At 38.0% G+C, this 14,491-nt stretch overlaps 1 protein-coding gene across 8 annotated transcripts in view; it reads right to left on the reverse strand.

Moving 5' to 3' along the window:
• Nucleotides 1-14,491, reverse strand: part of TANC1 (tetratricopeptide repeat, ankyrin repeat and coiled-coil containing 1) — a 219,008-nt gene that overhangs the window by 136,558 nt on the left and 67,959 nt on the right. For all 8 annotated transcript variants that reach the window (XM_033112025.1, XM_033112024.1, XM_033112022.1 and 5 more), the window contains one exon: nucleotides 10,750-10,829. In XM_033112025.1, coding sequence (XP_032967916.1) covers nucleotides 10,750-10,810 — 61 coding nt within the window. In that variant the 5' untranslated portion in view covers nucleotides 10,811-10,829. The remainder of the gene's footprint in view (nucleotides 1-10,749; nucleotides 10,830-14,491) is intronic.

Below are 14,491 nucleotides of genomic sequence, written 5' to 3' on the forward strand. Positions count from 1 at the left end.
TTTGAAAGCACAGGCAGTTATATACAAGGAGATTCACTCTAGTATTGATTGCAATGATGACAAAAAAGATACAGTCCTCAACAGGGGAATAATGAAATAAGTTATAGGATATGTATCCATTGTAATACTGAGCAACTTTTTAAAAACTTACATGTATTAGTACGTGCTACCATAAGAAAAGGCCTAAAGATGCCTTCAATCAACACAGTAATTTACACACACTGTAAAGTCCGTGTGGGTTTTCTTAAGAATCTATACATGTATACAGAGGGTGCCCCCAAAAATGTATACACATTTTAAGAAAGGAAAAAACTGTATTAAAATTATGCTGATGGTAACCACTTTGAGCACCTCTTGTAATTGCAGAAGTCAAACAAGACTTGTATTCATCTTTTGTTATCGGTATATACTATTACAATTTTAATACAGTTTTTTCCTTTCTTAAAATGTGTATACATTTTTTGGCATCCTCTGTATATATAAATACATGTGCACATATGTGCACAGAAAATATCTAGAAAAGATCAAATAAACTGTTAACATTAATTGCCTTTGGGGAGTGAAAAATACCAGTGTATAACTCTTTTTAATAACGGTATATTATATTTAACTAGTATTACATTTATGGTCTTTGAGTGGCTTGACAAAAAAAAATAATAGGATGGATTTATAAAAGTCTCAAGGACACCAAACAGAAATGGGCTTTAAGATATAGAAAAGAAATAGAGATATTACTCCCAGTGATTGAGTCTAGATTGAGACCTTGTAAGAATTTCAAAAATAATCCTTCTAGTGAAGGAAAAAGAAAACACTTCTAGAGGGAAAAAAAATCAAAATAAATATCCCTGGAGACAGAAATTATAAGGGAAATCTACTGTTTTCTATTTCAGGGATATGCTTTCCTCTGTATTTACTCAGTGCTAGAGATAAACATAAGGAAGCCAGCCAGAGATATAGTAGAAACTGAACTAGCCTGGAATCAAAAACTACACTTTGACCCCATCTTTACTTTAGCTATATGACCTTGGGCAGTTGCTCAATGCCCCTTTTCTTAATAGTCCTCAAAAAATGTAGACACCGAACTCAATTTCTAAGATCTTTCCAGATCTAAAACCTTTTATTTCATTATTTTATCTTAATTTGAAAAAGAATTCCTGTACACAATAATCTAAGAATATGAGCCATGGATAAAAAAAAACACTTAAAAATAGAGTAATTAAGGAGATACTTAACTATCGGGAACTAACCCTGCCTGCTGTTAGGAACTCACCAGTAATCAGGCTTCCAGGACATCCAGGTAGCAGGAAGCACTTAGACTTTTGGACTGTGCACAGAGGCAGGCTGCTATGAAGTACTGTGGAAAACCTGATGACTCATTTGAATTAGTGTTATGCTTTTATTCTGGTTTCTCTATACAATACATTTCTTAAATATAAGCCAAGTAGGCTGGTGGATCTCCAGCCTTAGCACAGACATGAAATTTTAACAATGCACGACACACTTCTACCCATTGGACACAGGTAGTTTCACTATCAACAGCTTTAATGAAAATTCCCCTGTGAATGACTTGATAAGGAAACCCCACTATTACACACCAGGGACGGCACCGGGAAAAGAGAAGAACCAGACTGAAGAGCTTCATACATTCCCAACAGAAAAAAAATGTAAAATGGACATAAAAAGACAACCACTGAAGAGAAAATATAAATGGACCCTCAATATTTAAGGAGGTCTATCAATCTCAAAGAAATGTGATTTTAAAACAATCTATAGACATAATCTATAAACATGGCAGAGACTGTTACAATTCACAAATACCCATTAAAAGCAAGTCACGCAAGCAGGCACGCTCATACACTGCTTACACAGGTGGCAACCAATACAATCCTTCTGGAAAACAAGTTGGCAAGAGGTACCAGGAGCTTCTGAAAAGTTCATTTCCTTTCGCTATTAATTCCTTGCCTGGAAACATTCTACCAAAATAATCAGAGATTTGTACAAAGGGTATTTTCCAGAGTTTCTTAATGAATGAGAAAAACACGGAAACAATTAAAATGAGCCCAAACAAAATCGTATATTGGTACAATAACGTATTAGGCATTTTTCTAAGATTAATGACATTAAAAAGGACAATGCAAAAGATAAAGAATATCATGGAGTGTTTTTTCCCTTTTTTTCCTTAGGGCTTTTTCTCAATGTCCTATCCATATTTCCCAAATTTTCTATAATGAGCACATACTATTGGGCATTGATTCAAAGACCATATTTATTTTCACTTTAACTTTTCCAAAGCCCAAATGTATGTAATAGTTGATGGCATCTTAAAATCGCTACCAGCCAGTCAATGGTTGCGATGAGGCGGTCACTGAGAAAGCTGGGTTATTACATCTGGCGGAGTGACTACACAAGTGTAACCCCTTTCAGGTTTTGGTCAACACACCACTTAAGATCCACTGTGGAAAGACTGAGAACCCTGGATTTCATCTGAACGCCTTCCATTAAGACCTCCTTTTGAGATCAGAAAAGGATGTCATCAAATTTGCAGGAGAGAGGTCTGCAGCTCGGAAGAAAAGTTCGGGAGAATATCGTGAAGGACTCAAAAACCACCGCGGCCTCTGTGCTGTGAATGGCTGAGAAGATCGCGCCGTGTGGAAACTGGGTATTGACAACTCATTAAAAAAATGATTTAGGAGGCTCAGGCTCTGAATATAAATTTGAAATACCTCAACAAACTTATTTACGTTTTCCCTCTATTTTATGAAAAACACGGAGATATGTAAAAATAACTCTCTAAAAGAAGAAAATCCTCAGTAAACGCAACACACTTTAAAAGTATTACGTCAGTTTAATTGACAGCAGCTCTTTCTTACTTCGTAGTACAAAAAATAACGGTGTGTTTTAGAATCAGTGAAATAAGGTATCCTGTCTGTATTCAGAACAATCAAGACCAGTGCTACAGGCTGAATTGTGCTCTGCCCCCAATTCCCATGTTGAAGCCCCAACCCCCGATGTGAGGGCATTACAAGGCAGGTCCTTTGGGGGGGAGTTAGGTTGAAATGAGGTCATGAGGGTGGGCCCCTCATGATGGAGTTAGTGCCCTTATAAGAAGAAACACCAGAGAGCTTGCTGTCTCTCTCTTTTGTGATGTGAAGACACGGGGAAGCTGTGTGCAAGCAAGAACCTTCACCAGATCCCAACCATGCCGATGCCCTGATCTCAAGCTTCCAGCCTCCAGAACAGAGCTGAGAGAAAATAAACTTCTGTTGTTTAAGCCACTCAGTCTACGGCATTTTGTTATGGTAGCACGAACTAAGACAACAAGAAAATGTACCATCAAACATCAAAATATGTTTTAATATATGGTACTTGGAAATGATTCTCTACATAACTCTAAAGTCATCTAGAAAATGTGCTTGGGGTGGGGCAGGAACAAACAAACCCTTGCAAAAACATAAGGCATTAATACATAAACTTTTCCATTTTGAAAACAAATGAAAGTATAGTCCTCAGGACATCAGCAGTGTAGAGGTGGCTCTCTTCCATCCTTAACCTGGAGTTTGTATCCAGGCTCTCAGCCTCTATTACCAGCCAGTTCCATGATCTATAAAAACTCCAGAAAAGTGCCCAAACCACTCGAGCCACCTATGTGCATGACCCGTATCAAAGACGTCATCATTCCTCAGTAATCTGTGCTCTGAGACACTCTCAGGGCACAGAGAATGTCATCATGTACCAAACCTAGCAGTTTGATGTCCCTAAACTCCCTTAAAAATGGGCAATTCTCTGACACAAATAAACTTTGAGTAAAAAAATCAAAAAACAGCTACTCAGGTCTTGTTTTCTCTTTACCCTTAAGATAGTGCTGTGGTCCCCAGAACACAGGACAAGAATCTGAGTCTACATTGGGAACTTTTGATATGATACAACTAGCCTGTCACCAAAGTGGGGAGAATGTGGGACAGAGAGAGTTGAGAGACACAAAGCCTACTTTCTAACTCCATGGTGTCAGATGTGAAAAACGGCATCTCCATATGATGCTCTACACCAGGACTAGGGCTATCTAAATTGGTTACTCCTGGTGGCCATCCTGTAGGACAAATGCAAGGTCAAAGCCTCTGTCCCCTTAAGAAGAAGAATAAATTTAGATCATCTTCTATGGCAAAAATAAGTCCATTGAGGTAAAAATCTTTAGTAGATTGCCTTCCCTCTCAGTGACTATATCTGCCAGTGGAGTCTATGAAATCAAGTTTTTTACATTTCGGTAAAATAGAAATAAACCTTGGAAGTCCCCTTTCGGGAAATGCAAATAGTTCACAATGCAAATGAAAATTCAAATATGGAGTTTTTCATGGGAATTAAGAAGCTACACATGACAAAGCTCTTTGAAGACGAGGTCTATACAAAAAGAGGATCATTGTTTTTTGTCTTTTACAGAAAAGCAGCTCTAATGAAAAAAATATTGGTCAAATGAAATTAGAGTTGACCAAAGAATGGGCTCTGAATTAATTGTTAATTTATATTTTCATATTAAGCTTCCTATTGCATTTACACAGATACATGCAAAAAGTGATCCAAGTAAGTAAGTGTTGTTGTTTGAGAATTTTGCCACATCCTTTATGATGATTCAGATAGGTTGTGACTTGCTGAAGGTCTTATTGGCCATAAAAAGTGGGAGATCCAGGATGAGTCTTGACTTCACCTTCTTCTCGGTCCAGAGCTTTCTCTAATTATGCCCCTCACGGGAAACAGGAAGGTCAGGACAGAGCAGGTTGCTCCATTGTGTGTAGGTGTCTGACAGATGATAAATGCTCAGTAAGTATTTGTTCCCTTCCTTCTCTAACTCTTTCATCTGTTAGATTTCCCTAAAACCTGTGAGAAAGCTACAAAGAGGACAGGGGACAGGGCTTCCACATATGAAAACCTTCATTAGTTAAGGATGTCTTGAGATGAAACATCTCAGAAACTTTATAAACTGTACTTAGAAATCTCTTCTTAAGGCTGCTTGCTAACTCCTGAAATCTCTTGAGCAAGGGTAAAAGCCTTTCAGTTTAACTTCACAAAGAAAAAAGATAAAATGCAAGTACTTGATATAGGCTAAAAGGTAAAATGAATGATTTTCAAAGTATAAGCCATCATACAACAAACAATTCTGAGCTTTCCCACTTTGGTTATGAGGGAAAGGGCAAAGAGAGCGGAAGAGCCTTTAGTATCTAAAGTTGATGGCAAGTTATGGAACGAAGCTCCTAGAACCTCACTCTTTTGTCTGAGATCAGCCCTGCTTTCTCTTTAACAGGGAAGGAACAAGAAGTTTTGGAAGCGTTTTGTTTGTTCTTTAAGGTATCACAGAGTTTTCTCAAGAAAGCACAGCTGTAGTGAATATCGAGCAAAAGCCAGATGTCAAACGAGACAATTTTGCAAAGAGCTTCTCTTATTTACAACATCCCTGTGAGGTAGCTTAGCTAGGTTAAGAAATTTGTGTAAGTTCAAATAAACTGGGAGGTGATCAAGCTTCCCAGCTTTGCATGTGTATCTTCTAATTCTAAAAGCTGTATTGTTTCTAGACTTTGTGACATGTATGAGGGACAACAAAGAGAAAAACTGATAAAGGGATCGATCACACCAGAGGGAACAGCGTTATTACTTCTACCAAACACCAGCTTGGTTCCGTTCTATGTTTAAATCATGTCCTAATATTTTACAGAATTTGTTCAAATGCCGCAGTAAAGAGAAATACAATACCTTTAGTCTGAATTACTTCTGCTTGTTCTATTGCTTGGAAAACACTTTTGGGGTCAGTTAACAACAAGATACCAAATATCCAGACCTCAGCAAGACAGTCACTGCACTAAATTCCTAAATAATAGTCCACAACCACAGAAAATTGGCAATGCAGCACAGAATAATCAAAAGCAGCTTCATATTTTCCAGATAAAACAAAGCATCGTTTGTATTGAGGCATTTTTAGAAGGTACCACTGAAAACCAGACTGCAGCCTGGAATGGCTTAAAATACCACATTTAACAATCACATCAATGACTTTTAAACTTTAGAGGCAAACAGCTTCCTTTTACTACAAATTCAAAGTGAAGGATTAGATGCAAAGCTAACAGATTAATTCAGTACATACTCAAGCTTAGAGACTATCCAATGCCTTAATTAATACCATTACAAGTGTATTTCGCCAACCAGCTGGGTTTTAACGATTAAAAGGTGAAGGTCAAATTTTTTTTTTAATAAATTGCTTCAAATTAAGCCCCCTCCCCCCCATTGTAAAAAGAACACAGATAATTAAATTGAAAGGGAAACACTAATAAATAATTATTTTGGCATATTAAGCAACCTATCCTTAATCAGTCTATATTTTAATTGAGGCAGTACCACAATTAAAAGTTCACTGAATTTTGCTCTTCTGCTTTGACTTGAAGCTACTTCTACACCAATACAGAATAACTAGGAAAGACTATGGATTCAAGCCTGGCAGAGGGCAAGAGAAGAGCTAGAAGGACAAGAGGCCTTGCCTGTCTAATGCTTCCAGAATGATTCCACTATCGCCAGGATTAAAAGAAAAACAAAAACACTACCAACTGTGAGCTTAGACTATATCATAGATGTCAGATAAAATTATGTTTCATTTCTTATAAACCAGTAGGCAGAAAAGGTCCAAAACACTAGCCAAGCCCTTTACTCACTACATTGGAGCAATAGCTATTATAATGATTTATACTAGATATCTGTGCTTGGTTTGTTTTTGAAGTAGAAGGGACCTGCCCAGTGTCTATGACTGAAGAATCCTCTGCAATGTGCGTCTTGGTGGGAGGTAAAGTCCACCTTGTCCTACAGAAGCTAAGAAGTACAAATACACACTTGTCAGGCCTCTCTTGCAGCTAGAACACAGGCATGGGAACCAGGCTCAGCTAGTTAGTTGCACTTGATCCACACATTCAATTTTTCCTTGGCTATTCTTTAGCATTTTCTCTTCCAGATGAATTTTTAAATCAACTGGGTATGCTGTGTTTAAAAAAAAAAAAAATAACAGGATTTTTGGGCAGTGAAAATACACTATATGATACTATAATAGTGTTACATGTCATTATACATTTGTCCAAATCCACAGAATGCACAACACCAAGAGTGAACCCTAATATAAACTATGGACTTGGGGCGATTATGATGTGTCAATGTAGGTACATCAAATGTGTGTCCTACACCAATGTGTGTAGGACAAATGCACCACTTTGGTGTGGGATGGTGATAATGGAAGAGGCTGCGCATGTGTGACATGGGGTATACAAAAAAATCTCTGTATCTTCGTCTCAATTCTGCTGTGAACCTACAACTGCTCTAAGTACAGATAATTTTGTAAAAATCTGGTGGTTTTAAAAAATGAATCTACCCGTTCAGAAATATGGTATTTCTCTCCATTTATTCAGGTCTCCCTTTAAGACTTTCAGTAAAGTTTTGTTAGTGTCTTCAATATAAGGCTTGTATATTTTTTCTTAGGTTGATATTTAAAGTTTTTTCCTATCATAAAATGGGACCTTTTTCCTATTCATTTTCTAAACAGTGCTGCTATACATAAAAGATATTAATTTCTTATGTTGCTATTATATTCACTCTAAACTCTTATTAGATCCAGATTTGATAACAGAAAACTTTCAATCTTAGAATACAGTAATTATTTCATTTTTCAAATTAAGTTTAATAACAGTAACATTAAGATTTTGTGATAGTATAGGTCACTTAAAATAAAGAGACATGTGGTAAAAGGTTGTGGATCTCTCCAGAGAGCTTCAAAATAAAGGTAACACCTCATTTACTTGTTTTAGATCAAGGTCCTAACATAAGAGCAAGGAGAGAAAAAATAGAGGCCCTCATCTGGCACCCCCTACATTATAGTTTAATATTGATTTTTGCTCCCTTAGGCCCAGCTCAAGGTCAAGAGAAAGACAGTGCTCATTCAGAGTCATGGAATGGTCGAGACGAGGTAAATTTACTTTCCCAAAACACATTTTAAAGTTTTTAATATTGCATTCTCCAATATGATTCTATAGTGTCCAGAAAACACTTTTTGCTCAGCTATAAGCACTTCCTAGATAAAAAAAAAAAAACACATAATCATAAAAAAAGATGTTTGCTATTTTTAGAGTTTACTCAATGGCTTTCAATAGTTTAATATCTCACTATCCGTATTTCAAATATCCATATATATACGTATATGTGTGTGTGTGTGTGTGTGTGTGTGTGTGTGTGTGTGCGTGTGTATAACAAATTTCAATTCCTGCTAAATTTTTACCATTAGTTTAAAGTAGGTACATGTGATATCTTCTTTTAGGGATAGAAGCTGAGGGCACACCAACTGTTCAATACTACTTCTAAAAAAATAGTTGTTTTCTTTTGAAGAATACTAAATTTAACTCAGTGATTATATTTTCCAAATTTTCACAATAGGTTCATAAAAGGGTAGTTCAAGATTGTCTATAAAAACAATCTACAAAGGATAGGAAAAGCTGAACTCAGTATTTTAGACGTGAATATTTCCTAAATTTCTAGGATTGTGAGTTCAAGTAGATAGAAATTAATTTTCCTTTGTGCTTGCAACAAAGATTGGTGTTAATTGGAAACAGTAGAGCAAAATTTTTCCATACTGCAGGAGATACTATTACCCAACTTTCAGAGGAGTCTCAGATTAGCCAGCTTCAATTTACAGAGAAACTTAGCTATGATTTACTTATATAATGAGAGTTGGCGCAGAGCTCAGCATATGAATGGTCAAATTCCAAGTATTTTCCCCAATCATTTTGTGACATAACTTCAAGATTTAAAATTCCATCTGCTTTGTTCCCCAACTAATACAACCAGGTTGTAGTTAAAAGGAAAAAGGCACATATTATACAGATGTTTTATGAGAAACGTTCCCATTACTTTTTCAAGTTGGTTTGCATTAGTGAAAAGCCGCCGTGTGGGAATTATTATGAAGAAGTGATTCAGAAAATAAAAACAGTAGTTGCTCTTAAAGACAAGGGGGATTTAAACCCCAAATCACATGATCTACAACTGAAAAAGTTTCAAATGCAAACTATGTTCACTGTCTGGCCCATCTGAAAGACAGGGTGCTGAGTACCATTTATATACTGTTATTTCACATGAGCCTGGATTGATCAAAAAGGATGGTAGGTTGGTTGTGAAAGACTCCATCACTAAGTGGGGGAGTTTTGGCTTGGATACTCTGGCCACTGGTTGGCAGCTCTAGCCAGATAGTTTAGAATCTAACTTTATGCTGGAAATTACAAAGGCATTTAACGAAGCAAACAACAAAGTTCCTGAGATCAGTGTCAGATGAGCCAAAACTGGAAAAGAAAAAAAAAATTTTTTTTTTTTTTTAAACTCCTTTCAGAGAAATAAAGAGAAGGATGTTTTGGCTGTGACCCAACAGAGGGTGAATGTCCTCCTGGACAGAAATTATGGGAACTGAAAATTCTCCATAGTAACAGTTCTAATTAATTATTCAAAGCTAGGGGTTGATTTTCTAAGGTTAAGAGCTAACTATGGTCTCCTGTTTCTATTATTAAAAACTGGTTTCTTCTTTGTATCTGTTTACTCATGCATTAATGAGAAGCTTCTAATGGAATCTTAACAGCAACTTGACAACAAAGACTACTTTTAAGGTAAGTTTGTCATTTTTACAGACTTGGTTTAAGGGATAACTAATAAACAAGAAATTTGTCTAGGTTCCATATAACCAAAAAGTTTTTAAGTCCCCTTTATATATAAGTATAGAAATAACAGATATTAACAATCTTATCATAAGGTATTAGAAAATCTTTTGAATTAAAAAGTTAGCTATAATTTTACGGAAAGTAATGTTACGAAAATAAGCATACTTATTTATATTTTAATAGAAATTAAAACTCTTTAAATGCATGTTAATCCAGAGTTGGCGAATGGCTGGTTCTCCGAGTTATTGTATATTGAATATATATATGTATATTGAATATATGCAATAACTCGGAAAACCAGCCATTCGCCAACTCTGGATTAACATGTGTTTACAGAATGAAATGGCACATTTCGGGGAAATTAATCTACACTAACAGAATTTCATTGTGCAATACAGGTACACAGTAAGTAGTTTTCCTAGAGAGAGAAATGGGGTGTAACACTGAGTGGTCACCAAAATAACCTTATTGGAGTTCATCACATGGGATGGAACGTAGAGTCACAATGACCACATACATACCAGAACTCTAGAAACAGAAATGAAATCCAAGCCAAATTAAGTAGCTCTCATCATAATGAAAATTAAGCAGTCTGGCATTGAGTGGGGCTACATCTGTTGGGGGAAAACTTGATATTCAAAAGATGAGGACCAGTCAGCCAGCAGTTGGTCAAACATATAAAATGCAATTACATGTGGGAAAAGGGAAAGGGCTTCCTAGAAACCGAATTCCTGGACACACCTGCCATCCCTGAATGTCTCTATGTCAAACTCTGGATCTGAATGCCCTGTTAAAATTATGAACCTTACACATATTCTAGGGAAGGAGTTGGTTCAGAACCCAAACTCAATTTTCAACGTCACTTCTCAAAAGAAAGTTCAGAACTACATGTCGTTCCAATACACTGTTTGTTCTAACCCATATCGCTTCTCTGATGGTTCCTGATGCACTGACATCTGCCCAGCCTGGGGTGGGGTCCTGCAGCTCCACACCCACCATGTTTGCTTGACCCAATTCATTCTTTTACACATACCTGTTTCCTTCTTGCTTCCCTTTCCTCCCTCTCGGCTCTTCTTCAGCACAGCCTTTAACATGTTTGACACTCCTTTGCCTCTAAAGAGAAAAGGAGGGGAGGGAAGAGGAATTAAGGGTTGTAAGTTAGAATATACCCATAACTAGCATATTGACACAAGAGGTAACTTGTGTGCAAACAAACAGATTGCTTGGGGTGATATAAAGGTGCCTTGAGTTTTACATTAATGGTCTATGAATAAAGTAAGATGAGAAACTACATGCTAAAGACATAAGGAGTGTTCTATAATATTTAATGAAGTGATCAGAAGTTCACGGTCTTGCTATAAAAGTTTTTAAAAAACCCACAACAGTGCATTCTCAGCATTCCATATCTAATTAAAGTAACAAGGGTAAATCTAGGCCCATTACTATAAGGTGTCTGGCATAGGACTGCGGGTCCTCCCAGCCCCAGTTCATCAAAAGAAAACATTAAAACAGAGAATCAAAAAGATAATGGTTAAGAAGGAAGTTACATAAAGACATGTTTTACAGATGCTAGTGATTATATAACCCCAAGGAAAACATTTTGGAAGGTTATCAGAATGAAAGACACCTTATAAGCAGTTGCAAAATAAATACAGTGGGAACACATTTTAACCCTGATGTCAGGGGACGTGATCAAACAGCACACACTACAGCGTGTTTGTACTATGGATAGTTATGACTCTTTGGGGAGGTGGGGAGGAAAGTGGAACAGGCCAGTAGCATTACAGCTGAATCCTTTCAATAAACGAGCTGTATTTTTAAGCGGGGTTGTCCTGAGCATGTAAAAACAACACAATGGCCCAGGCCTAAGATGAAACATGAAACCATCCCGACAGCAAGAGACAGACAAAAGGACCATTATTTTCATTATTTCAACAATCTCCTTTAGCTCTCTCTTCCCTCCACGGAGATGAGATGGCTGGACAACTCCAAATAGCAACAAATCTGAGTGGCTTGTATTACCCATCACAACGCACCCAATGCACCAAAGGAGAGGAAGGTAGAAGGCAGGCAGGTTGCTTCTGAAAGAAAAAAGGAAAAAAGAACTCGAGATAGGAGCGGAGAGAGGGGGAGGAAGGGAGAAAGTCCTATACAGAGCAGGGCTCCCAAACCTGCCCAGTTTGCCTGAATGCTTAAAATGGCCTCTGTGGAACACCCTCCATGGTCTCACCCCCCCAAAGTGAAGCACAGGTTTTGTGGGGACCACTGAGAGGCATGAAGAGTTTCAACGTGTTGCCATTCGCGGAATCCCACAACTAAGCACACAGGGTGACCTTTCTTAGCATTTGGTCCTGGCCTGTATTTATTTTTCCAAGCCCTTTGTTTTCCTGACGAAGAAACAGAGACCCTGGGAGGCTGACTTGCTCAGGGGTCAGGCAGCTAATTAAGGCAGGGCCAGAATCCAAATCTGCAGACTCCCAGCCAGGTCCTCCTTCTGGACTGGCCTGTCTTCTCAGAGCAATGAAAGCTTTGGGCAACAGCAATCAAACAAAAAAATTCAACCACACACAAACAAACACACCTGAGAGATACTAGAAAGATAACATCTTAAGCAGAATTTGGAGAATGTGATAGTGAAGTTTATTAGGGTTAAATCATCTTACGAACAATTCTTTACACACAAAAGGGGCACAGCTTAGAGCCTAATTCTTTTTACAAATGCTACTTGGAATGAACCCTGGTGAAAAGATGTGGGTTTCACCTAAAGGGCAAGCACTAAATCTGGAAGAGGGCCACAGTGTGCTTCCATAGGGGAACTGTGGAAACACAAATTTCTCCTGACAGTAGTGCTTAAAAGAAACAATGCAAAACGTGGCATAAAGAATGACAGGCAAAAGTAAATAATAAGTAAATAGATGCCTAATAAGCCCAGATATTTTCCTCTCCAGATAAATCAATCAACCTTCAGTGTCTGTCATTTAGCAAGGACTATATACTTTAAAAATAAAAGAAAAATATTAATGGAATCATGCCAACAGAGCTCGTCCAAGGTCCCTTTTGAACTATTGCAGATGAATCCTGATTAATCACCCTAGTCAGCAACAATTCACAGCCCAGCCAATGTGCGCCACTTGGTATATACGTCCCACAGGGCAAGGACTAGGAGACTGTGATTTGGGCATCCCAGAGACCTTGTGTCCTATTTTGGGGGAAGCTCAGCTGTTTTCAGGATAGTCACATCTTCTACATCAGCGGTCTTTAGTAAAGTGAAAGAGGCTATCAGATATCTGCCGTTAATAATTTTTTTCAGTTTCTGCTTTCCTCCCTAAATAGCAAGTCAAGAGTAACAGCTTATATTTATATTCTATAAAGCTACCAAACTGTGACCTACAGAAACTGATTATACCTGAGTGCAAAAGTAAGGAAACACACACACACAAAGGGAACAAAATAAGACTGCTCCCAGTGAGTTAAACTGTGATCACAGTGGAACTATGCAGACTCATTGGGAGTCCCAATTATCCATGACCCAAAACATGTAACTGAAGCTTGATTTTATTTTTTTATAAATTTTACGGGAGAATATTGGGGCACAGTGTGTTTCTCCAGGGCCCATCGGCTCCAAGTCATTGTCCTTCAATCCAGTTGTGGAGGGCGCAGCTCATTGGCCCATGTGGGAATCGAACCAGCAATCCCTCTGTTCAGAGCTCGTGCTCCAACCAACTGAGACATCCGGCTGCCCCGAAACTTGATTTTCATCAATGGACCTAAAGATTATGATAATCTGAAGGGGTGTGGGGTCATCAGAAAAAGCACCTATAGTAATAGGTTGGGGGCCAACACTGGCAGTATCGTCCAGAAAAGATTGTCTAGACTGTATCTATGTACTTATAAACACACACACCCACATCCAACTCTGGAAATGAACCCATCAGGCTTTTGGAGCCCAGTGCTATGTGTATGTAACTGGCATCACAGAACTACTTTCCCTTGTTCTGATTCTGTTCCCACTGAGGAGCACCTCATAATTTGGCTCCTTCTTAGCCTAACAACAGTAGGGAGATAATGTGCTGGTCTAGTCAACCCAACACAACTGACTGGCTCGTTGACAAATATGATTCTGGGGATAAAGTAATAAATGGATGTTCTGGCTTTAAACAAAAGTTCTCATGGGCTTTGTTAAAGGGAATCACTTGGCCAAGTATCATCCATGTAAGACATGGAGAACGTTGGGTTTCTGACTCCAGTTTGAGTACCAAAAGGAAGACAGTAATACATTCTTGAATGGAAATGCTACCACGAAACAGTCTTGTGAGGGCCGCCCGCAGGCTCTCCCTGGATGACAAGTCTGTATCATCACACACACACACACACACACACACACACCCCTTCCCACAGCAACTTCAACTACTCTCATTTTTTATCCCTAAAAAGGGTGAATGCAGGTCCTGCCACAGAAGTGAGCCAAACAGAAATGATACAAACCAGCCTTCCAGACACAGTAATTCAGACCCAACTGATTAAATGATAAGCCCTGAAAAGGAACTGACAGAAGCTATCAAGTTGCTACTAGAAGACCATACATGTGGTACGGAAGTACGTACAGACAAACATTAGAAATATTAGCCTAAAACATAAGAAATGTTGTTCTTTCACCTTAAATACTATATTATAGACCAACATGCACAGGTATAACTCAAATACTGGCCAAATACCTCAATTTCTGCCCCATAAAACCTAAGCCTCTATGACAGCAAGTAGTACAAATATATGGT

This window comes from Rhinolophus ferrumequinum, chromosome 8 (genome assembly GCF_004115265.2).
Source record: "Rhinolophus ferrumequinum isolate MPI-CBG mRhiFer1 chromosome 8, mRhiFer1_v1.p, whole genome shotgun sequence".
NCBI lineage: Eukaryota > Metazoa > Chordata > Mammalia > Chiroptera > Rhinolophidae > Rhinolophus > Rhinolophus ferrumequinum.